Below are 26,908 nucleotides of genomic sequence, written 5' to 3'. Positions count from 1 at the left end.
CCATAGCTGCATATCTGGTACATAGATAGATCATAGATACATAGCTGCATATCCGGTACATAGATAGATAATAGATACATAGCTGCATATCCGGTACATAGATAGATAATAGATACATAGCTGCATATCTGGTACATAGATAGATCATAGATACATAGCTGCATATCTGGTACATAGATAGATAATAGATACATAGCTGCATATCTGGTACATAGATAGATAATAGATACATAGCTGCATATCTGGTACATAGATAGATAATAGATACATAGCTGCATATCTGGTACATAGATAGATAATAGATACATGGCTGCATATCTGGTACATAGATAGATCATAGATACATAGCTGCATATCCGGTACATAGATAGATAATAGATACATAGCTGCATATCTGGTACATAGATAGATCATAGATACATAGCTGCATATCTGGTTCATAGATAGATAATAGATACATAGCTGCATATCTGGTACATAGATAGATAATAGATACATAGCTGCATATCTGGTACATAGATAGATAATAGATACATAGCTGCATATCTGGTACATAGATAGATAATAGATACATAGCTGCATATCTGGTACATAGATAGAGAATAGATACATATCTGCATATCCGGTACATAGATAGAGAATAGATACATAGCTGCATATCTGGTACATAGATAGATAATAGATACATAGCTGCATATCTGGTACATAGATAGAGAATAGATACATATCTGCATATCCGGTACATAGATAGATAATAGATACATAGCTGCATATCTGGTACATAGATAGAGAATAGATACATATCTGCATATCCGGTACATAGATAGATAATAGATACATAGCTGCATATCTGGTACATAGATAGATAATAGATAAATGGCTGTAATACATGTAGAGTAGCTGTACAAAGCTACTAAACAGGCCTCACTAGACTTTTCATTATGTTTTTTAACAAATAGTGGTAAACATGTTTCAACATACTGTGCAACGGGCCCTTTGTACTTTTGCTTCCACTGGTTTTCACTGGTAACAACTCCAAGGGTTTGGATGATTTTGTGTTGCTGTTTGTGTTTTCCCAGCACAGCAACTAGTTCCCCCCCCCCCCAGATATTTTTTTTTCGCAGGGGAGGTCTCCATAGAAACCATGCATTCTTTCAGTTGGCTGGACAGTTTTGTTTAGAGTCCTTTGAATTACAGCGTTACAGAAACATACAACAAAGAGATGTTGATCTCAGCTAGTGCTTTATGTGGCCGACACCTCTGGAGGAAGGTATGGCCTCTGAAAACAGAGATAGACTGTGTCAACGAACAAGGCTTTGATACATTTATATCTACGTTCAATGATTCAACTAAAGTGCAGCTATTGGTTATTTCTTGTTTGTCTCCACCATAAATGTCATTATCCAACGTTTGAAGGGATGGTTCAGCTTTTATCATGATTGGAAAAAACCTGAGCCATCTTTACTTGAACATTATACAATATGATGCTAATGAGATTTACTTACACATTTGGTGCCGAAGCAACAATAATACCCAAGTTCAAGAATTGGTCTGACTGGAATATCACTTATGTCAGTTTGACTTGGAGATCTTTGAGACTCCATTTCTCTCATGAGACTTCAGATAGAAGTAAGTGTTCTATAAATTATATGAGTAACAGTATCTCTCTCATTGAACACTCGCAAGGGCGATTTGAAAGTGAGGGTGAGTTGAGTGTTTTTTTGTCTGGTCGCTAAAAACAGTTTGCCTATTGTGACAGTCTGACATGATCATTGGTCTGTTTTGAGGAAGCATCTTTGTCACTCCTGCTTTCTGTTCATTCATGTCACTTTGAGTGTACGGTGCTTTGTGAAGGGCATGATTGCCTTAGTGCCCCTGTGGTCTCCCAATCAGGGGGTTCACTGTTAACCAAACACAATTTATCTTATTAAATCTGTTATACTCCCATTCTTACTTCCACTCCTAGCCAGGGCTGCTTTGCGCCAGGGTAACGTAATGGCACGGCAGGAGCCACAGACTCCCATTGGAACTCCTGCATGCAAGGTCACATTGCTTCTTTGCGGCTCACACCCCTCTGAATGCTCTTCTAAATCATGACTAAGGGAGATAGTGGGCCGTGCCCCATGTAAAGGCCTCAGCGCTAGACTTAAATACCAAAGCCCATGAGATTAGTGGTAGATATATAGTTTCTCATTGTTTGCTCGTCGCACGGTCAACTGAGCAGACTGAAAACGGACACGTAATGGCCTTTGTCATGTCGTTTTAAGCGCCATTTCATTCAACCCGTACGAAATGTTGGGGCAGCCTCCTCGGGTACGTTTAGTGTTAAGATGACAACAGTGATACAAATAGAATGGTAGACGTGATGAAAGGTCTATTCACTTCCAGCCCTTGTTGCTCCGTGAAAGATCACGGGGGACTGTATTCAGTCGTCTTGCATTCCTGCTAAAGGAAAACGTTCTCCGAGGGACAAACAGCAGTGAAAAGTGTCATATGAGCTGTTCCTCTGGGGCGCAAAGACTGAGCAAAATTCATGACAAGAGATGTGTGTCTTAAGACATTGGACATTACTTCCATGGAAATGTACAACGCAGCCTAGTTAGGCAAAGTGGAATGACGAACAATAGCCTTGGTTAGTTTAACCCAAGTCTTGAGGAAATACATGATTGCATTCGTTGTGCACATTTTAAGTTTAGATTCGGTCCATTTTGTATGTCTACTGTATTAGTGTCTTTACTGTGAAGTCATTGTCTATTAATACTTCATAGCCTACTGAAAATGTTTACATATAGACACATTTTGTGTCAATTCCCAAATTATATGAATGTCATGTAGTGGTATTTTCATTGCTTTGTCAGATTATGATTAAAACAATATGCATAATTAATCTGAGGATGTCTATGTGCTATTTATGTGACAGTATGATGATGGTTGATATGCATGTGTTTAGTATGTAGTGTGGATTTGTGCCCTTATTGTTGCTATATCTGTCATATGTTCATCAATTTTATCATACGGTACACGTTGGAGTATTATATTTTTGTTATATTCATTCATGCACATGACATTTCAATGTATTGTCACACTCAGAAGGCTGTTTCCTGTGTGTTTCTCACTAATGTATGTGGCTGCAAATGGACTTTTAGTGCCTACTCTAATGGCTCACAGTGTCTCACCCCATCCTGTTGTCCAAACAGGATGGAGACCAAGGAAACCCACACGTAAGTATGGATTCATCGATCGCCAAACTTTGAGATTAAACAACAAGCAGAAGAGAAACTCTTCCTAAGCAAACAATTGTAACTATTTCTAGACAAAAGCATTCAAGAGCATTTTGGAATGGTAAGAATTTGATTTAGAAATTCACAAAAGTAAAACATCAAATATTGTGACAACCGGGACTGATTTGGGAGTGTAGTAATTTCAAAGCATTCCTTTCTGTTTACAAAAGGCACCCTGTAATCTGCTCATAGCTAGGCTGCAGATTCATCCATCAGAAAAAGTTTGAGATATTTTAACTGTATTTTCCCCTCCTGGGTCTTTATGCTAAAAGGTTAAGATAATCATCTCTGAGCCCTGAACTTGTCAGCAGTGACATTTCCTCATGATTTTATTGCACTGGGATTATTTATCTGTGTGGACCTTATCAGGGCACACCCCATTAGCCTTGTGAGGGTTTGAGTCAGAGTTGGAGCCTCCATTGTCCAGGGGAGACAGTGGTGGTCGGGCTAGGGGAGGAAGGCAGGGCAGCAGGGTTGCAAAATTCTGGATACTTTCCCAAAGTTCCCTGTTTTTGGAGAAATCCAAGCTGAATGATTACCAGTTGGAGTATTATTTTCATGTTCATTCACTCCTGATTTTCGGAATCCTTAAACTGGGATTTTATGAAAAACCTTGGAAGTTTCAAGAATTTTGCAAGCCTAGCCTACACTCTCAGAAAAAAAGATTCCAATCGGGTTTTTTGTCTGTCCCCTTTTTGGTTCCAGAGAGAACCCTTTTGGGTTCCATATAGAACCCTCTGTGGAAAGGGTCCTACATGGAACCCAAAAGAGTTCTCCTATGTTGACAGTTGAAGAACCCTTTTATGTTCTAGACAGCACCTTTTTTTCCAAGTGTAGGGTACCGAGTGCACAGACAGTGGCAGCCACAACACCGTGACACACCTTCCCCATGAGTCTAGTAAATGGTGTTACATCACCGTCTGTCTCGGTTTCTCTTCTTTCATCGTTGTTGTTAGGTTTTGAAATCAGCAAGAGCACCATAATGGCTTACCATATTTCCAAAAGCTGAACTATGATTGTGTAGGACCAGATAAGCTGTAATAAGTCAAAAGGACACTAAATTGGGCAAAATTACCAACCCAAATAAAGAGTAGATTTATGAGTATTCAGTGCAAGTACCCCACCCTATTCTCAGCAGGGCAGGAAATGTCTTGAGACTAGTGGTGGTCTGACTCCATGCCCCTCCCTTCTTTTGCTGCTTAAGGAGGGTGTTGGAGGAAGTGCCCCAGTGTTGTGTTTGGGGATAGAAAAAACCCCAAGCTCTTCTTTTCTATTGGTTCGTTGTCGGTCTGCATGATGTGATCCCACCCAGTCTGTCACTGTGTCTGTGTCCCACACTCCATGTGATGAGGGACAGGATGCCCGTTGGCCTCGATCGCATTACACTGCAGACTAGCACTCTGGACGAATCAGGCTCTTTAGAGCTGCCCTTTGCCGACTCTGCAGAATAATTCCTGTCATTGCGGGGGACAGTGGTGTCGAACATGAAGCCTTAAAGCTGTTCTTTGTCATCTACATGTTTTGTTTTGCTTTTTGGGCTTGACATCATCGGTAAGACATATTCAGCGCTGCTTTGACAACAGAACGTCTGGCCTATGTGCTAAGTACTACCATATAGACTTCTTTGGTTTGTTCTACCTAGAACCCTCTATGAAGGGTTCTGCCTAAAACCTCTAAAGCAGTGCTTCTCAACTGGTTTTGGCTTGGGACCCAAATTGAACCGGGTTGTCTCAGTCGCAACCAAATATTCGCCTCCCGAAAAATAATCGGCAAAATACAATCTTGAAAATGATTTTTAATGCTGTATTCATATTAAATGTAGCAATTATATGACAAGGGAATAAGACCACTTTCATTGTCAATAAGAACATTTTGCCCATATTCTTGACGAAAAATGTTAATACCTCACTGTTTTGAGACGACAAAATCAACCAAAATAGGCCTGCTAATAGCTCTATATTTTTCTCTGAGATTAAGTTCTAAAAATATAAATGTTCATTATAATTTCTTACACACTTTCTACCTGGTTTAAGTCGTTTAAGTTCAGACTGGAGTATTTCTTCATATTTTTTTGTACTCAGACACCTGCGACCCACCAGTTTGCTGCTCTGAAGGTTCTTCCTAGAACCCTCTATGAACGGCTCTACCGACAACACTTTTATATTTTTTAAGGGATTTCCTAGAACCTTCCCAGATTCGTCCATCAGAATGCCAGATAGTGAAGTGTGATTCATCACTCCAGAGAACGTGTTTCCACTGCTCCAGAGTCCAATGGTGGCGAGCTTTACGTCACTCCAGCCGACGCTTGGCATTGCACATGGTGATCTTAGGCTTATGTGCGGCTGCTCGGCCATGGAAACCCACTTCATGAAGCTCCCGAATAATAGTTATTATGCTGAGGTTGCTTCCAGAGGCAATTTGGAACATGGTAGTGAGTGTTGCAACCGAGGACAGAGGATTTTTACACGCTACGCGCTTCAGCACTCAGCGGTCCCGTTCTGTGAGCTTGTTTGGCCTACCACTTCACGGCCGAGCCGTTGTTGCTCCTAAACGTTTCCACTTCACAATAACAGCCCTTACAGTTGACCGGGGCAGCTCTAGCAGGGCATACATTTGACGTACTGACTTGTTGGAAAGGTTGCCTCCTATGATGGTGCGATGTTGAAAGTCTCTGAGCTCTTCAGTAAGGTCATTCGACTTCCACTGTTTCTCTATGGCGATTCCATGGCTGTGTAGTCAAGTTTATACACCTGTCAGCAACGGGTCTGGGGTGTCCACATACTTTTGTATATACAGTGTATATCATCAGGCCTTTCTTTGAGGGCCTAGTTATAACATAACACATTGGTGATACGAAACTCTTGGTTTACAGGCCACATCAGGCCTGCAAGTCACATTATGCTCACTGATGTGTAATTCCTATTGGAATCCAGCCAGAGTGAGGATATCTAACAATTGGAACTTTTAATCACCAGCAAACTGCCATCAGAATGCATGCCAGGGTAGTGATGATTGATGAATGAGGATAATCTAGATTGGAACAACCATCTCAGTAATGGGTGCAATAAATCGAACAGATTGGAATAGTTTAGAAAAAGGTTTGGGTAGCCTGGTGGTTAGAGAGTTGGACTAGTAACCGAAAGGTTGCAAGTTCAAATCCCCGAGCTGACAAGGTACAAATCTGTCGTTCTACCCCTGAACAGGCAGTTAACCCACTGTTCCTAGGCCATCATTGAAAATAAGAATTTGTTCTTAACTGCCTTGCCTAGTTAAATAAAGGTAAAATAATTCATTTTTTATTTTTTTAAAATCTTTGTGTAGCATAAGATTAATCAACCAATCGATGTACATGCAAAAACACAGATATTGAAAAATATTTGTATCAGGATAGTGATGGACGTGCTCAGGGGGGGTGCCGACCTGGCCATACTCGTATTACTAATCGTATCCGTAAATTGACAGTTGATAGTTGGATCGGATCGGATGATACTCGTGATTGGAAAACCCAAAAGGGTTTTAATATGCCTTCATAGATGTTGGAAAAAGACCTATCTTCCTGTGTGTTTTTAGACAAACAATCTGCAGATTAGGATCGGTGCGAGGAGGGGTCTGTGTCTGCGTGTGCTCAACTTGCAGCGGGCAGAGACAAGTTTGCTGTCACTCAGTCAGAATGCGCATCGGCGTTTCATGTTTGTTTCCCCCCCCCTACCCTCGCTCTGCTTGTTAGATATCATGCACATTGATAGCTTGCTACAGTACTAGCAAATGTCCTTGCCATTTGATTTATCATTTACATTTTAGCCATTTAGCAAACCCCCTTATCCAGAGCGACTTACAGTTAGCGCGTTCATCTTAAGATAGCTAGGTGAGACAACCACATATCACAGTCATAGTACATTACTATAGTACAACAATAAGGGGAGGTGGGAGCTGAGATTTCTTATTTTTGAGGTAGGGTTTTTAAACGTTTTCATAGTGCCAGGACAGAGAAGAATTTTGACTGGGCTAAGCAGGAGCTAATCTCCCATAGGGTTGGGTTGTAGGGTTTGAGCATAGCCTGAAGGTAGGGAGTGGCAGTTCAGTTCCCTTTGCTTTTTCGTAGGCAAGCACTATGGTCTTGTAGTGTAAACATTTTTTGGGGGGGCATCTTTATATCAAGTGCAAGGTGCTGTGTGGTCTTAGTAGCAGGCGAACAAGCGACAGCAGCAAACGATTCCAAAGAATCCTTCTTTACCTTCCAAAGAATCGTCAAATAACCCTTTCTTCCAAAAAAGGTTATTTGGACAGTTAAGGTTCTAGGTAGAACCATTTGCCTTGCAAAGAACCCTTCGATGAAAATGGTTCTTGGTAGAACCCTATCCCTCCCCAAAGAAGCCTTTTGGAACCCTTTTTTCTAAGAGTGTATGGCCTAGAAGTGAAGGGAATGAAATTACCTACAGATGTAGGATCTTATGCAGGAAATGTAAAACATGTAGTGTATTTGAGGTTTAAAAAGGCTTGATTTTCCCTGTTGTATTTATTTCTTTCAATCCCTACAATGATGTCCATTAATTATAATCCACATAATAATAAAAATGACCTGTTGCTGCAGGATTTTTTTCCTGCTGTAGCAAACTGCCTCAAATTAAGATCCTACATCTGTAACAGTGGTAACAGGAGAGTAAAATAAGCTGGCCCATCTAGGCATTCTCTCCGCTTGAGAGGAAAAACATCTGCTGCAGCTCATTTGTGTGTCTGATGTCATTTTTTTGGGAATACAGAATAGATGTCTCAGATTCCATATTCTCAATGAGCTGTTTTTTTTATAAGTAAAGATATATTGTGTCAGAGTGTTACGGTTTTCGTAGGTGGAAGAAGGAGAGGACCAAGGTGCAGCGTGGTAAGTGTTCATGTTGTCAATTTAATCAAAACTGAACACTAAACAAAATAACAACGAGGAATAACGAGAACAACCCAGTTCTGTCAGGTGATACACACAAAACAGAAAACAACTACCCACAACTCAAGGGCGAAAACAGGCTGCCTAAGTATGGTTCTCAAACAGAGACAACGATTGACAGCTGCCTCTGATTTGGAATCATACCAGGCCAAACACATAGAAATAATAACATAGAACAAAACATAGAATGCCCACCCCAACTCACGCCCTGACCAACCTAAAATAGAGACATACAAAAGGAACTAAGGTCAGGACGTGACACAGAGGAATGGTGATCAGTGTGAAATGGGCTCAATTCAAAATCGACAAAGGAAATGTCAAAAGGAAAAATAATTATAGTTATTCCATCTCTGAATTCAGATAAAAGTAGGAAAATAGTAGCAGGCTTCATGGCTAGATCACTGTGTATTATTGCATTGCTATTGAGCCTGGGTTCTGCTGCACTAATTCTACATTTACTCTAACAGTTACTTCATCTTTCTGTCATATTTTGCTAAATATCTTGTCGAGGAAACTGTTTGGTTTATGCGTTGGTTTCCGAATGGTTATTATGACGCACTCAGAATAAGCACCAAGCTCACTCCAAATCCCCTGACCACATCAGCAATGCGGAACACATCTCTCAGTATTTGAAGTGACTTGGCACCTGCGCTCACTAATTTCCCCATTTCCTTTTAATTTTTTACCTGCCTAATCTAATCAAGCTGAGCTGACATATTTCACATACTTTTTTTAGTTTCCCGCACTCAGAACGGTGTCATTGTCCTTGCCATCACCAAGACTTGACTCGAGTATGTCCTACTTAGTATGGCATCACTGATTCCGAGAGAAATTGGAATCCTTGAAAAGCCCGCAGTTTTCCCAAGGAGTAGATTTCCTGGATGTGCAATGCATCCTGGAATGCCAAACTTCCAGGGGCCAGAGAGGAGATGGCATGGAGGATGATGGCATGGAGGATGATAGCATTGGCCTAAGCATAAACAATAATGATACAACAACACACAGGCAACACTACCGCACCTCCAACTGAAGTAAAACTAAGATCTAAAACCACATAGAATTTCACAATATGTGTAATCAGAGTAGGTTGTAAAATACCCGTGGAATATACACTGAGTGAACAAAACATTAGGAACACCTGCTCTTTCTATGACATCGACTGACCAGGTGAAAGCTATGATCCCTTATTGATGTTACCTGTTAAATCCACTTCAGTCAGTGTAGATGAAAGGGAGGAGACAGATTTAAAGAAGGATTTTTAAGCCCTGAGACAAATGAGACATGGATTGTGTATGTGTGCCATTCAGAGGGTGATTGGGTAAGACAAAATATTTAAGTGCCTTTGAACGGGGTATGGTAGTAGGTGCAGGGCGAGTGTGTCAAGAACTGCAACGCTGCTGGGTTTTTCACCCTCAACAGTTTCTTGTGAATATCAATAGTCTACCATCCAAAGGTCATAACTTGACACAACTGTGGGAAGCATTGGAGTCAACATTGGCCAGCATTCCTGTGAAACGCATTTGACAACTTGTAGAGTCTCTGCCCCGACGAAGTAGTACTGCTAGGTTTTACACTGTTAAGTGTAAAAATGTTTTTAAAAAAAAAAAAAAAAAATATATATATATATATATATATATATATATATATATATATATATATATATATATATATATTATAAAGCACTGTACAAATGATACATTTGTGACATCATATTTAAAAAATAAATTACAAAAATGAATCAACACAGTAATATGAGATCTGTGTGTAAAACATGTACATTACTCACTCACTCACTCACTCACTCACTCACTCACTCACTCACTCACTCACTCACTCACTCACTCACTCACACACACACACACACACACAGACACACACACACAGACACACCCACCACCTCCTATCTTATACCAGAGCTGTGTGGCTGTGTGTTGGCCAAGACCCATTTGATCACCCAGCTCACTGTTCAAACCCTCAGAGTCCTCTCTGACCACCAGGTCACAGCACACCACAGATTCACTTCCAATTAAATGTTCAACTAAAAAAATATAAACATTGACATGAAATACAAATGTGTAATAAAAAGGGCATGGTGTGCCAGTTTATGGTCAGTATTCGTGAGTGAAGTGGGCCAGTACTCTGCAATAACCCCAGGCATTAGAGCCCAATGTGTTGATGCTGGAAGTCTTAACATTCCCACAGAGATTTACCACGGCCATTTTGTCTGGCCCCATATTGATACATTTATCATCCTATCTCTAATGACAAAAAGCTTCAAGGGCTAATATTGTGCAACGCAACAATTTACGCATTTATGAAACATTTAGAAGGGGACATTTTTCATGAAAACGAAGCAGTTTCTGTGGAAGGGGAACAATCTCTTCTTTGAGGCCTGACCAAACCCTCCTGCTGTTGTTTGTGCTTCATTAAAATGCACACGTGACAGTGAGAGAATTAGCTTGTGAATACTCCGAGACGTATGATCTTCATCTTGGAGAATTCCGAACATTCAAAGCATGCACTGACTCAGTACTGCAGCTGAAAACAAAACAAAATCCTGGCTAGATTGTTAATTTGCAGAATAGATTCACTACTGCTCTTTCACCCACTAGTAACCCTCTGAATGTTTCTTCACACATTGATTAGTTCATCTCCTGGTTTTGCCACTCAAACAGCCTCCATCAAACCTCTGAGCTTAGCCTGTACAGATTGGTGGATAGCTTATACTTATTGGTAGATAGCCTTTACTTATTGGTAGATAGCCATTACTTATTGGTAGATAGCCTTTACTTATTGGTAGATACCCTTTACTTATTGGTAGATAGCCATTACTTATTGGTAGATAGCCTTTACTTATTGGTAGATAGCCTTTACTTATTGGTGGATAGCCTTTACTTATTGGTAGATAGCCTTTACTTATTGGTGGATAGCCTTTACTTATTGGTAGATAGCATTTACTTATTGGTAAATAACCTTTACTTATTGGTAGATAGCATTTACTTATTGGTGGATAGCCTTTACTTATTGGTGAATAGCCTTTACTTATTGGTGAATAGCCTTTACTTATTGGTGGATATCAAATCAAATCACATGCGCCGAATACAATAGTGAAATGCTTACTTACGAGCCCCTAACCAACAGTGCAGTTAAAAAAAAATACAGATAAGAATAAGAGATAAAATTAACAAGTAGTTAAAGAGCCGCAGTAAAAAAATAACAATATATACAGGGGGGTGCCGGTACAGAGTCAATGTACAGGGGCACCGGTTATTTGAGGTAGTATGTACATGTAGGTAGAGTTAAGGGGGGTGGGGGGGCAATGCAAATAGTCTGGGTAGCCATTTGACTAGATGTTCAGGAGTCTTATGGCTTGGAGGTAGAAGCTGTTTAGAAGCCTCTTGGACCAAGACTTGGCGCTCCGGTACCGCTTGCCGGGCAGTAGCATGAGAGAACAGTCTATGACTAGGGTGGCTGGAGTCTTTGACAATTTTTATGGCCTTCCTCTGACACCGCCTGGTATAGAGGTCCTGGATGGCAGGAAGCTTGGCCCCAGTGATGTACTGGGCAGTTCACACTACCCTCTGTAGTGCCTTGTGGTCAGAGTCCGAGCAGTTGCCAAATCAGACAGTGATGCAACCAGTCAGGATGCTCTCGATGGTGCAGCTGTAGAACCTTTTGAGGATCTGAGGACCCATGCCAAATATTTTCAGTCTCCTGAGAGGGAACAGGTTTTGTCGTGCCCGCTTCACGACTATCTTAGTGTGCTTGGATCATGTTAGTTTGTTGGTGATGTGGACACCAAGGAACTTGAAGCTCTCAACCTGCTCCACTGCAGCCCCGTCGATGAGAATGGGGGAGTGCTCGGTCCTCCTTTTCCTGTGGTCCACAATCATCTCCTTTGTCTTGATCACGTTGAGGGAGAGGTTGTTGTCCTGGCACCACCCGGCCAGGTCTCTGGCCTCCTCCCTATATGCTGTCTCGTTGTTGTCGGTGATCAGGCCTACCACTGTTATGTCATCGGCAAATTTAATGATGGTGTTGGAGTCGTGCCTTGCCATGCAGTCATGAGTGAACAGGGAGTACAGGAGGGGACTGAGCACGCACCCCTGAGGGGCCCCTGTGTTGAGGATCAGCGTGGCGGATATGTTGTTACCTTCCCTTACCACCTGGAGGCGGCTAGTCAGGAATTCCAGGATCCAGTTGCAGAGGGAGGTGTTTAGTCCCAGGGTCCTTAGCTTAGTGATGAGCCTTGAGGGCACTATGATGTTGAACACTGAGCTGTAGTCAATGAATAGCATTCTCACATAGGTGTTCCTTCTGTCCAGGTGGGAAAGGGCAGTGTGGAGTGCAATAGAGACTGCATCATCTGTAGATCTGTTTGGGTGGTGTAGAAATTGGTGTGGATCTAGGGTTTCTGGGATGATGGTGTTGATGTGAGCCATGACCAGTCTTTCAAAACACTTCATGGCTGCAGACATGAGTGCTACGGGTCGATAGTCATTTAGGCAGGTTACCTTAGTGTTATTGGGCACAGGCACTATGGTGGTCTGCTTGAAACATGTTGATATTACAGACTCGGACAGGGAGACGTTGAAAATGTCAGTGATCACACAGTCTTCCGGTACAGCTGTGAGCATAGAAGTAGTTTAGCTCATCTGGCAGGCTCGTGTCACTGGGCAGCTCTCGGCTGTGCTTCCTTTTGTGGTCTGTAATGGTTTGCAAGCCCTGCCACATCTGACGAGCGTCAGAGCCGGTGTAGTACGACTCGATCTTAGTCCTGTATTGATGCTTTCTCTGTTTGATGGTTCATCGGAGGGCATAGCGGGATTTCTTATAAGCTTCCGAGTTTAGAGTCCCACTCCTTGAAAATGGATGCTGTCTGTAATCCATGGCTTCTGGTTGGGGTATGTACATACGGTCACTGTGGGGATGACATCATCTATGCACTTATTGATGAAGCCAATGACAGATGTGGTGTACTCCTCAATGCCATTGGAGGAATCCTGGAACATATTCCAGTCTGTGCTAGCAAAGCAGTCCTGTAGCTTAGCATCTGCTTCATCTGACCACTTTTTTATTGATCTAGTACCTGGTGTTTCCTGCTTTAATTTTTGCTTGTAAGCAGGAATCAGGAGGATGGAATTATGGTCAGATTTGCCAAATGGAGGGCGAGGGAGAGCTTTCTATGAGTCTCTGTGTATGGAGTATAGGTGTTCCAGAGTTATTTTCCCTCTGGTTGCGCATTTAACATGCTGATAGAAATTTGCTAAAACTGATTTAAGTTTCGCTGCATTTACAGTCCCCGGCTACTAGGAGCGCCGCCTCTGGGTGAGTGTTTTCTTGTTTGCTTATGGCGGAATACAGCTCATTGTGCCAGCCTCTGACTGTGGTGTTATGTAAACAGCTACAAAGAATACAGATGAAAACTCTCTCGGTAGGTAGTGTGGTCTACAGCTTATCATGAGAAACTCTACCTCAGGCGAGCAATAGCTTGAGACTTCCTTAGATATCGTGCACCAACTGTTGTTTACAAAAATAAAAAAAATGTCCTGTCCTGTCCCGCTGTCCTATCCTGCCGGTACATCGTATAACCAGCCAGCTTTATGTTGATGTTGTCGTCCTTCAGCCATAAGCAGAAGATGTTCCAGTTTTTAATGTCCCATTGGTAGTTTAATCTTTTCGTAACTCGTCGATTTTATTGTCCAAAGATTGCACATTTGCTAGCAGAATTGAGGGAAGTGGGGGTTTATTAGATCGCCTTTGAATTCTCAGCAGGCAACCCGCTCTCCGGCCTCTCTTTCTCCGTCCTCCTCTTCACTCAGATCACGGGGCTCGGGGCCTGTTCCCGAAGGAGCCCTATATCCTCTGCCTCCGGCTCGTAGTCGTGAAAGAAGAAAAAGGATTCTGCTAGTCCTTGCTGAGTAATTGCAGTCCTGATGTCTAGAAGTTATTTTCGGTCATAAGAAACGGTAGCAGCAACATCATGTACAAAATTAGTAAAAAAATAAGTTACGAACAATGCAGATAAACAAACAAAAAAACACAATCGGTTAGGGACACATAAAACGTCTGCATTCGGCGCCATTTAGATAGCATTTACTTATTGGTGGATAGCCTTTACTTATTGGTAGGTAGCCTTTACTTATACAGATTTGGATTTGGCCTAGCTGTGGCTGGGGCTGAGGCATAAAGCACGTGTCGCTGTGTATGCTAGCATCGTTTATGCAGTGTCCTAGAGGGTGCTATAGGTAGCATTCAGATTAGTCAGCAGCGATGGTGGCCAGCACATGGCTTTGTCCTGTCCTCTCCCTCTCCCTCTCTCTCCGACCTGTCAGCCCAAAGCTGCTGACTGGGCACACAGCAGCAAGCAGGCATTTCCCCCAGACAATAGCCCATACATGATGCAGCTCTGCTGAATTCTGCATACTCGGACCCAGCAGTCACAGCCACACATAGCATTAGCCTAGCGTAAGCATTGGAGATGAGCCACGTTAATAGCATTCTGCCCCCGGGACATAGTGTCTACGCGAATGAAAATGTCTGGTAGATATGGTCCTAGGCTGAGTTCTGCTGTTTCACCTTGAGACCCTATTTGTGAATTATAACCACCCGCTCTCCACTTTCTCTGCTTACCTCTTCAGCTTCTCACACCATTCTCCACTGTAAGCCAAGCAGCCAAATATATTTCACTTAGGAGCCCCAAAAAAATGCAATGGTATTTTTACAGGTGGTGTGTGTTATATAGGGGGTGGTCCTGGGGGATGGGAAACACATGTTGGGGTGGCAGGGGTTGTTGGGGCCGGCGGGGTAGGGCTGTAGCGCAGGCCAGGCATTCCTGCGTTCCCTCATGGCATGCCGTGTGTCTCATCTTTCAAACAGGGCTATCAGAGGGGGGCCGTTCCCGACCAGCACACTCCCAGTCTGGGATGGAATGGTACTAGGGGTGTTGGTAGTGGTGGTGGTGTCTGGGTGGGATGCATACCTCTCCTCTCCCTCTCTTCTCCCATCGGAGCATGCTCTGATACAGAGCTCTGAGGCTTCTCAGACGGGCTGTCTGTCTTGTGACCTTCCAGGAGACGTGCGGTCAGTCATTACGCCGTGTGAGGCATTGTAAGTGCACATGAAGAGTCACTGTCCCTGTTGTAGAGAGAGAGAGACACTGTGTGCAGCTTGAGGTTTCCCCTACCATGACTTCATAACAAATTATGTCTTGATGTCATATTTTGGTATTGGAAGTCTAGCAGTTTTTCGGGGGGATTTTGCAACCTGCCTGTGGAGAAAGCGAGGGGAAACATTGAAACATTCTCTCGCTCTCTCTTTTGACACTGTTCCCCTGCAGTCTTTTGATGCACTGTCTCTCCTCTCAGTACTGTTCCCCTGCAGTCTCCTGCATTCTCACTGGATGCTCTCTCTCTCTCTTGACACTGTTCCCCTGCAGTCTCCTGCGTTCTCGCTGGATGCTCTCTCTCTCTTGACACTGTTCCCCTGCAGTCTCCTGCATTCTCGCTGGATGCTCTCTCTCTCTCTCTCTCTCGATACTGTTCCCCTGCAGTCTCCTGCATTCTCACTGGATGCTCTCTCTCTCTCTCTCTCTCTTGACACTGTTCCCCTGCAGTCTCCTGCATTCTCACTGGATGCTCTCTCTCTCTCTCTCTGACACTGTTCCCCTGCAGTCTCCTGCATTCTCACTGGATGCTCTCTCTCTCTCTCTTGACACTGTTCCCCTGCAGTCTCCTGCGTTCTCGCTGGATGCTCTCTCTCTCTTGACACTGTTCCCCTGCAGTCTCCTGCATTCTCGCTGGATGCTCTCTCTCTCTCTCTCTCTCTCTCGATACTGTTCCCCTGCAGTCTCCTGCATTCTCACTGGATGCTCTCTCTCTCTCTCTTGACACTGTTCCCCTGCAGTCTCCTGCATTCTCACTGGATGCTCTCTCTCTCTCTCTCTTGACACTGTTCCCCTGCAGTCTCCTGCATTCTCACTGGATGCTCTCTCTCTCTCTCTTGACACTGTTCCCCTGCAGTCTCCTGCATTCTCACTGGATGCTCTCTCTCTCTCTCTTGACACTGTTCCCCTGCAGTCTCCTGCGTTCTCGCTGGATGCTCTCTCTCTCTCTTGACACTGTTCCCCTGCAGTCTCCTGCGTTCTTGCTGGATGCTCTCTCTCTCTCTTGACACTGTTCCCCTGCAGTCTCCTGCGTTCTCGCTGGATGCTCTCTCTCTCTCTCTCTTGACACTGTTCCCCTGCAGTCTCCTGCGTTCTCGCTGGATGCTCTCTCTCTCTCTCTTGACACTGTTCCCCTGCAGTCTCCTCCAGGAAAGAATTCCATAATTTTCACCCTCCCCCTCAAAAGAAAACTAGCGTGAAAAAATATGTTATTGAGCCTCAGCTTGTCTCTCGGCCTATTTCACGCTCAACTTGTCTTACTGTTATTTATCTAATTATGTCATTCCGGTGTCGGTCATCTTGGCTACGAAACCCACGAGTGACAATGCATTGCTACGGATGTCGATCGCTCTTTTAGATGAGGGCTCTTGAGTAGTGCACTCACTCAACTTGGTCCTTGCCTATTCCACTAAGCTACCACTAAGCTACTGGCCATTGCTGCTTGAGGCTAGATTGTCCTTTTGTTCTATGTTCTCTGGGGTTGAAAGGTCAAGGAGAGGCTGTCCTTCTGGCATTCTTACACAGAGCTCTCAACTGGAGCGTAGAGACAAGTGCTGCTGCACGGTATGCATGGCAGATCAATCCTCTGAAACCTGGTGGAGCCAAAATGAACCCAGGGCCAATCTCAAACTGGCCAGAGAGAGGACCGATCCTGACTAGCTCTGATGAAATAGCCCTGGTGTGATATAAACACTGTGTGGTTTGGCAGTCTTTAACAATTGTTTTGATGTAAGGGTAGACTTGGCCACCATTCATTTGAGTTTAGTTACAAATATAATGCGTATAAAGGGTTCAAATGTGTCTAATAACACAAACAACTGCAAACTGGACAACAGTTGTAGCCTACTTACACTGTAAATACACCATACCTGTCTACATATGTAGCTCCAGTACCAGGTAAATACTGTACGTAGGTTTTTTTGGGGCACTTCATGTAAAGTGGGACCATATGACATTCACTGTGTGTTAATGTGTTTTATTGTGTTTGACTGTGTGAATATGTGGCCGCACATTTTTGTGGCCTGAATATCTGGAATCAATTAGCCAAGCAGGCGCTTGAGAAACATTGTCAACAATAGGCCTGCAGCATATTATCGCCCGACATCAGTATTTTCTTTGTTCAATGACCCTTGTTCCAATTTCTTTCTTCCTGTTTCATGAGATAAATGGAATTACCTCGTGTGGTGATTGGTGACTGTTCATGCGCATCCTTATTTCCCCACAAAGATATCAAAATGAGAACTTGTGAGGGGGGCGTTCTACAGAATTATCCGTGGTATCTATTTTATAAGTCAATACTTCCTTTAAGGTGTTGGTCATATGTATTTTTATGCTTTTTCTTAAGTCAAAGAACTTGTGTGGGTTGTGATAAGTCTCTCTCTGGCTCTCATTGCCAATGAATCAGCGATTTGTGTGGTCGTCATTTTCTGGGCTTCATTCCACCTATTGAGTCCTATGCACGAGCTGTTACTTTCTTTGCTATAGTATTTGCTTCATATTCGGGGGGTCAGTGATGTGGACTAATTGAACGGAACTAATTCAGCTATAGTCCAGCAATGAACCATACACATACAGTATTGCATATACAGTATGACTAGGAGTCTATCCAGGAAAGAATGTGTGTATGAAAGCTGATCTGCACATGCTCTGAATTCCTCAGGTATGAAAGCATCGACGCATACATATGTTTCCTCTCTAGTAAAATGCTTGACAGGCAGGAATTAGATATTACAACTGTCAATGGGACGGGAGGATGAAATCCAGATTTCTCTCTCTCTCTCTCTCGCTCGCTCTCTCTGTGTATGTGTGTGTGCGCGCGTTTCAAGTTTCACATTTTATTTGTCACATGCAGTGAAAAAATGAATATATCCCAAATACCTCCTCCCTATCCTTTCTGCAGTGTGTGTATCATGATGTCGTTCTTCTTTTGATTTATTAGGTCTTACTTTACTGTCTGGTATTCATTTGAACGAATGCTTTTGCAACATTGGGTTACCTCTGTGTGTTTGAATCCGACGGAGAGAGAAGGAGAGGGTGGGCGATGTTCGTTCATGCCTGTTTGTGAAATTAAGTTAATAGTTTGTAATTAAGGTAACCAGGGGTTTAAGGAATGCAACCTGGCCTTTCCCATACATCTCATTATGTTTTAAATGCAAAGAGACCCATGGTATCCAAGACCACAAACCTGTAAGGCTGGCTATTTCTTAGAATGATGTCTTCACGGCCAATTGTCTTGTGGGTTTTTTGTTAAACAAGTTAACTAGCTCTCTCTCACTCTCTCTCCGCCCCCCCTCTCTCTCTGGCAGGATGTCTGAGGGGCTGTCACAGCAGGAGAGACTCCAGGCTATAGCGGTAAGTGATGGGATCCTCCTGCCATATGTGGTTCACAACCGTTACACTCTCATGGCCAAAACACTTACTATACAGTATAATGTACACAGCGCACTCCGACATTACCGAGCAGCGAAACGATTGCAATTAATATGTTTATATAAAGTAGTAGATGGACTGGTTTTGGTTTGATGGGTTTGACGGGAGATTTCCTGCTCCACTTTAATTTCCGTCTCGAAGCGTTCCACGAGCGTATCCTTTTTAGTGGCTTTAATCATTAATGCCAACCGACGGGGAAGGAGAAATAAAACCTTTTGATCCCAAAGCCCATGGCTTTCAGCGTCTTCCTCTGAAGACACCCCCAACTCTCTCTCTCCCCTCTCTCTACTCTCTCTCTCTCCTCTCTCTCCTCTCTCTCTCCACTCTCTCTACTCTCTCTCTCTCTCTACTCTCTCCCCTCTCTCTCTCTCTCTCTCCCCTCTCTCAACTCTCTCTCTCCCCTCTCTCAACTCTCTCTCTCCCCTCTCTCTACTCTCTCTCTCCCCTCTCTCTACTCTCTCTCTCCCCTCTCTCGACTCTCTCTCAACTCTCTCTCTCTCTCTCTCTCCTCTCTCTCTCCCATCTCTCGACTCTCTCTCTCCCCTCTCTCTACTCTCTCGCTCTCCCATCTCTCTACTCTCTCGCTCTCCCCTCTCTCTACTCTCTCTCCCCTCTCTCGACTCTCTCTCTCTCTCTCTCTCTCTCTCTCTCTCTCTCCCCTCTCTCTACTCTCTCTCTCCTTCCTCTCTTTCTATATCTTTATTGCACGCACGCACACACACACACACACACACACACACACACACACACACACACACACACACACACACACACACACACACACACACACACACACACACACACACCCAATCACACATACACACACACGACCCTCTCACACATACACACACATCCTACCACACATACACTCAAACTTCCCTCCATTTTGTTCTTTGGTCTTTTGGTTTTAGTAAGCCACAGAGAGGGGTAATGCAGTCTCTAATGCACCAATCGATCTGCACACACACACACACACACACACACACACACACACACTCTAATCTATTTTAAAGATTTTGCTTAATTTCTTTTCTCTGCCGTACCTCTCTATTTCTCCATCTCCCTCAATTTGTCTCTCCTCTCAGTCTTTCAATTTAATTCTATCCCTTTTCAATAATGCTGCATGGGCAAAACTTACAGAAAGACTTAGCCAAGGCCAGTGCTGCAGACTGCACAGTTTAAATGGACACTGTAAATAACACAAGTGTCAACGCTAATAACACTCACTTCCAATACATTTCCCATCACTCCCTTCCATAATAATGTCTAAAGCAACTTAATACAGTTATTCTTCCCACATGGGAATCAAACCCACAGCTGTAGTGTTGTGAGCTATGTGCTTTAACCAACTGCGCCACTGGGCCAGCCATCTTCCTTGTGCCCTTGGTTTCCCCTTCTATTGTTGGGACAGGTCATATCATTCTCTCTTCTTCACCACAGTCCACTGCTTTCAGATGAAGCTTTTGCTGATGTGGCAGATATACTCTCTCCCATGTACCATGTTGGAGCCAGGCGACAGTGTGTTTGTATGTGTGTGTGTGTGTGTGTGTGTGTGATTTGCAGGTCTTCTCATAAGGCCACAGACAGTGAAGTGAACCTTTTTCCTTGATAAACAGAGGGATGTGGCATGCCCTCAGCCGACTAGGGTGATTGCTATTTACAGCATAGAAAGAGAACAATCCCAAATCAACCCCTAGCCTCTACCACTATGCCCCGACAAAGGCCTGGTTTTAAGGGCGAGTGGATTCTCTCGGATTGGACTCTAGTTGGCAGGGTTGTGTATTGTGTTTCTGTGGAGCTGGCGTCTCTGAGAGGCAGGACAGAGAGGAAGTCATGCCCAGTATGGCCAGACCTTTTAAACATAATACCCTGTCACAATGAGAAATGCACGGCCCATTGTGTCTGTGTGTGTGTTTGCATGCATGTGTTCATGTGCGTGCATCCATTTTTGGGAGGTTGAATATGAAGTATAAGTCGTGTTAGGGCATAAGAGAGGTTAAAGTTAAAGTCATGCCATGTGTTCCTATAACCTCAAATCAATCATTTCTATAAAACCTTCTCTATTCTCAACATAGAGCACACGTTGATTTAGATTTGACATCCTATTAGCGCAATACGAAGGTCAGCCTAGAATGTCCTTTCGTACAGCTCATATCCAAATGACAAGCCTGAAGGAGGGGCTCATCACTGTCAGCTTTTCACTTTCTCCGCTGCGGTCCCATCAATTTGGATAGGGGGGTGCTCCCTCTGCTGTTTCCTAAAGTCCACGATCAGCTCCTTTGTTTTGTTGACGTTGAGGGAGAGGTTATTTTCCTGGCACCACTCCGCCAGGGCCCTCACCCTCCTCCTTGTAGGCTGTCATTGTTGGTAATCAGGCCTACCACTGTTGTGTCGTCAGCAAACTTGATGATTGAATTCGAGGCGTGCGTGGCCATGCAGTCATGGGTGAACAGGCAGTACCGGAGGGGGCTGAGCACGTACCCTTGTGGGTTCCCTGTGTTGAGGATCAGCGAAGTGGAGGTGTTGTTTCCTAACTTCACCACCAGGGGATTCCCCTCAGGAAGTCCAGGACCCAGTTGCACAGGGCGGTGTTCAGACTCAGGGCCCCAAGCTTAATAGTCAATGACATAGCACATGCCAAAGTCTGTAATTGTTGCAGTTAAGACCTCTTTAGGAGGAGAGTGTATATGGTTTCCTCTGTACTTAGTAGGGGAAAATGGCCTGGTAAAGCTTATCTCTGTATATTTGGCCCATGCAGGAATCAAACTCACCATCATGTTGTTGCTAGCACTTTGCTACAACTTACTTAGGAACCTTCAGGGTTCCATAATCCATCCATCCGTACTATTTACTGTTGGTTTGCATTTATTGTCTTCTCCTCACATACTGACTGTGTTTTTCCTATACTTCAACAGGAGAAGAGGAAGAGGCAGACAGAGATTGAGAATAAGAAGAGGCAGCTGGAAGATGACAGGAGACAGCTCTCTCACCTCAAGGTAAGAAGGAGGACAGGATGGGGCACTGGGGGAACACTGAGGGGTGGATGGGACACTGAGCATCCAGCTGTTGGGTACAGTTATTTTGGTTTCACAGTACAACAGGATTGGGTGCAGGAGTGTTGGAAAGTACAAATATTTTTCACTTTGAAGAGTGCAGTAGTGCCAACGTTGTCACGGCAACCCCTCAGAGAATTTGGAAAATGTCTTAGCCGTCCGAATCGCTATCTCTTATATCACTTTCATCTCAGACATTTGTGTGTGGTTGTCCTATGGTTGTTTTGCATACAACCTTCCCACAACTATCAGGGAATGGTGCAGGATAGTTTTGGAACATTCTAAGCACATTTAAGGAACTTGACAAAATAAAAGTTATTTTCTTGGTATTTCATTACTTTAATGGAACGTTTCCTAAAAGTTCAAACATGGTTACATTTAATTCGATTTTTGGTAACGTTCTATGAACGTCCTTCAACTGGTTTGACATTGGGAATGTTCTCAAATAGTTCAGAGAATGTCAAGAAACAACATTCTTCTGTACGAATTTCAGTACTTCAGCATAACGTTTCCTACAGGTTTCTTCATGATTCTATTTAAAGTCATGTTCTCAGAACATTAAGAAAACTTTCCCAAAGAAGAAACACAAGAAAAAATGAGTAACATTCAAAGAAAGTTCTAAGAATGTAATTTAAAAAGAAATACATTCCATTCTCATTGTCCAAAAAACTCTCTCTATCCTCTATCTCAGTGGTCACCAACCTTTTCTGAGTCAAGATTACTTTCTGAGTCAAAATGCAAGCCGAGATCTACCACAACTTAAAAAACATAAGCCCATGCAACATTTAACCAATTAAAAACAGTTATGTAGCAATGAGGCTTGTGCAGTAGGCTATAGGCCCAATACATTATCACTGCATATTGGCTATGCTTGAATTGCCCTGCCAGTGTTGTTGTTCTCAGACCGTTTAGAAATTATATATATATATATAAAAATAGGTATATGATTACGCCGGTAATAGATCATTTGCACTCTGGGCCTACCGGGTAGGCAGAGTTCTACCTTCAGACACATTAAATGGTTCAACATTGGTACACTTTGCTCGGGCTGCTGAGTCAAGCGCACCTACAACCAACAACGCGAGACAAATAAAAAAAATTGGAGTCTGTTTGAATAGTCTAAAATAAACAGCGTTGTATGAGTTTTAAAAACATAGCAGGCCCATCCCCCATCCTGATGGCCCAGTGGACAACTTCCATGGATAGAGAACAGAAGACCACTGACGCTGTGCCACAATCAAAAATACATGTGTTCGCATGATTAATGTCTTAAGTAAATTAATTTCCATGTGTCCTATCTGTGCTTGGTGTTAACAGTTAAACTAAGCTAGCAGTGTTATTAAAACATTCAGAAAAAGTTTTCAGAAAGTTATAATAAAAGAAACTCCAAATAACCTTTACATTTCATTCAAAACATTTACAGCATTTAGAGAATGTTTTCAGAACGCTATTTTGCCATTTTAATTACCTTCAAATAACGTAAAATGTCAGCTCTCATAACGTTAATAAAACCTCCCAGGAAAACTTTCAGGGAAACATAGTAAAAACATTCTCAGAACCTCAATGCAACCTAAAAAAAGTTCCCAGAACAGGCAAAATGTTCACTTCCGTTCTTAGAACGTTTAAAAAAACATTAAGTTTAACCGGACAGGAAAATGATGGCTTCGTTCCCAGAACCAATGAGAAACCAAAATCGTACCTTCCCACAATTTCCAAGGAGTGGTACGGTGGCTTGAGTATGATGGTTTCCTACACCCTTTCCTTTTAATATAATGTTTATTTATGAGTGCTGCATTGACAAATCAGTTTTTTGGGGGGTACTTAACCGTGCCAGTGAGGCTTGGCAGTGGTTGTGCAAGGAACTGGGCACCAACTCCTGAAGTCTAGAGGAGTAGAGGGGCCCTCTCTATGGAATGAGCACAGCAGGGACCTAGAAGGACTTGGCTGGGGCTGGTAGAATTGAACTCCTGCGCTGGACATCAGTAAAGGATGTGTGTGTGTGTTAATGTGTGCGTGTGTGTGCGCATGTGCGTGTGCATGCGTGTGTGTGTGTTCAAGGGTCCTGAAAGCACATGGCTGGACAGAGGAGGCCCTATGCTCAGACAGCAAAAGAAGAAGAATCCCTCTGGAAAAAAACCCCTAAAAAGTTTGGCTTTGAAAGACATCCTGTTTTGGGGCAAGAAAAAAAACACACTTCCCCTGCTAAGTATGCAGTGCATTGTCTTTCCCTGATTTACTTTCAGCTAGCTGCATTCTTCTATTGTGGAAAGTGAATTTGGCGTTGTTGTTTTTGGTTGCATGGCTTTTGGCTTTTATTCCGTTTCGAATACTTATGGCCTCTAAAACAAGCTTTAATCGATTTTCAATTACCCTTCACTTCAATTATGACTCACCTTTTGAAAACAACAAGAGTAAAATGGCTAGTAAATATAATAAAATGTTTATAAGTGCAATCTCCATATTGGATTCTGTTACTCTTCTATTTCCTCTGTTGGTCCATGGATGGATTGAAGATCAATAGATAGTGATCAAGTCTCCACATAGGATGTGCCCCAAATGGCAACCTATTCCCTACATATAGTGCACTACTTTTGACCCGGGCACATACAGTAGCACTCTGGTCAAAAGTAGTGCACTTTATAGGGAATAGGGTGCCTTTTGGGACACATCCATAGTTATCGGTAAGGCGGCTAATACAGCTAGCCCAATGCAAGCAGAGAGAGAGCCGGCCAGCCAGAGGGAGATAAGATCCAAAAACTGGACTCATTAGCAGTTTCCATGGAGCTCAACTGTCCAGTCAGCAGACACACTGGACAGAGAGAGAGAGAAAGAGGGAGAAAGAGGGAAAGAGAGCGGGAGGTAGAGAGAGAAAGAGATGGGGGCAGGTGATATAACAAGAGAAACAGGGAGAGAGATGAGAGGGAGAGAATGGGTAGGGGATAGAAAGAGAGAGAAAGAGAAACAGAGATGAGGGAGAGAGACACAAATGTAGAAGTAGAAACAAGAGGGGAGAGAGCGAGGGAGAGGCAGGAAGCTGAATTGTGGGTGAATACAGACCAGTTGCATTCAGCTTTTTCACCTCACTGTCACTCAGCAGACATTGTTGTTTTATTTCTGTTTATTTTTGATTGGTGCAGGTATGTAGATAATATACAGTGCCTTGCGAAAGTATTCGGCCCCCTTGAACTTTGCGACCTTTTGCCACATTTCAGGCTTCAAACATAAAGATATAAAACTGTATTTTTTTGTGAAGAATCAACAACAAGTGGGACACAATCATGAAGTGGAACGACATTTATTGGATATTTCAAACTTTTTTAACAAATCAAAAACTGAAAAATTGGGCGTGCAAAATTATTCAGCCCCCTTAAGTTAATACTTTGTAGCGCCACCTTTTGCTGCAATTACAGCTGTAAGTCACTTGGGGTATGTCTCTATCAGTTTTGCACATCGAGAGACTGAAATTTTTTCCCATTCCTCCTTGCAAAACACCTCGAGCTCAGTGAGGTTGGATGGAGAGCATTTGTGAACAGCAGTTTTCAGTTCTTTCCACAGATTCTCGATTGGATTCAGGTCTGGACTTTGACTTGGCCATTCTAACACCTGGATATGTTTATTTTTGAACCATTCCATTGTAGATTTTGCTTTATGTTTTGGATCATTGTCTTGTTGGAAGACAAATCTCCGTCCCAGTCTCAGGTCTTTTGCAGACTCCATCAGGTTTTCTTCCAGAATGGTCCTGTATTTGGCTCCATCCATCTTCCCATCAATTTTAACCATCTTCCCTGTCCCTGCTGAAGAAAAGCAGGCCCAAACCATGATGCTGCCACCACCATGTTTGACAGTGGGGATGATGTGTTCAGGGTGATGAGCTGTGTTGCTTTTACGCCAAACATAACGTTTTGCATTGTTGCCAAAAAGTTCAATTTTGGTTTCATCTGACCAGAACACCTTCTTCCACATGTTTGGTGTGTCTCCCAGGTGGCTTGTGGCACACTTTAAACAACACTTTTTATGGATATCTTTAAGAAATGGCTTTCTTCTTGCCACTCTTCCATAAAGGCCAGATTTGTGCAATATACAACTGATTGTTGTCCTATGGACAGAGTCTCCCACCTCAGCTGTAGATCTCTGCAGTTCATCCAGAGTGATCATGGGCCTCTTGGCTGCATCTCTGATCAGTCTTCTCCTTGTATGAGCTGAAAGTTTAGAGGGATGGCCAGGTCTTGGTAGATTTGCAGTGGTCTGATACTCCTTCCATTTCAATATTATCGCTTGCACAGTGCTCCTTGGGATGTTTAAAGCTTGGGAAATCTTTTTGTATCCAAATACGGCTTTAAACTTCTTCACAACAGTATCTCGGACCTGCCTGGTGTGTTCCTTGTTCTTCATGAGGCTCTCTGCACTTTTAACGGACCTCTGAGACTATCACAGTGCAGGTGCATTTATACGGAGACTTGATTACACACAGGTGGATTGTATTTATCATCATTAGTCATTTAGGTCAACATTGGATCATTCAGAGATCCTCACTTAACTTCTGGAGAGAGTTTGCTGCACTGAAAGTAAAGGGGCTGAATAATTTTGCACGCCCAATTTTTCAGTTTTTGATTTGTTAAAAAAGTTTGAAATATCCAATAAATGTCGTTCCACTTCATGATTGTGTCCCACTTGTTGTTGATTCTTCACAAAAAAATACAGTTTTATATCTTTATGTTTGAAGCCTGAAATGTGGCAAAAGGTCACAAAGTTCAAGGGGGCCGAATACTTTCGCAAGGCACTGTAGGCTATTTGTCCTTGGGGTGGACAACAGGGCTGCAATAGGTTAATGCCCTCCCAACACAATCAATCCAGGAAATGTACTGCAATCCAACTCGTCAATTGGTATTGTGCTATTATTGTCTATAAAGGTTATTTAGATTTCTTAATTGAATTTCAGTACATTTCCTGAGTTGAGTAATCAAAATAGAAATGGCTACCCTCTTAGAAAAAAAGGTGCTGTCTAGAACCTAAAAGGGTTCTCCGGCTGTCCCCATAAGAG

At 43.0% G+C, this 26,908-nt stretch overlaps 1 protein-coding gene across 3 annotated transcripts in view; it reads left to right on the top strand.

Annotated features, from left to right (window-relative positions):
- The window catches only part of palm1a (paralemmin 1a), a 66,376-nt gene that overhangs the window by 13,987 nt on the left and 25,481 nt on the right, over positions 1–26,908 (top strand). For all 3 annotated transcript variants that reach the window (XM_042322018.1, XM_042322019.1, XM_042322020.1), the window contains exons 2-3: positions 18,691–18,736; positions 21,730–21,810. In XM_042322018.1, coding sequence (XP_042177952.1) covers positions 18,691–18,736; positions 21,730–21,810 — 127 coding nt within the window. The remainder of the gene's footprint in view (positions 1–18,690; positions 18,737–21,729; positions 21,811–26,908) is intronic.

This window comes from Oncorhynchus tshawytscha, linkage group LG05 (genome assembly GCF_018296145.1).
Source record: "Oncorhynchus tshawytscha isolate Ot180627B linkage group LG05, Otsh_v2.0, whole genome shotgun sequence".
Lineage (NCBI taxonomy): Eukaryota > Metazoa > Chordata > Actinopteri > Salmoniformes > Salmonidae > Oncorhynchus > Oncorhynchus tshawytscha.
This window is presented reverse-complemented; position numbering and strand designations above follow the sequence as displayed.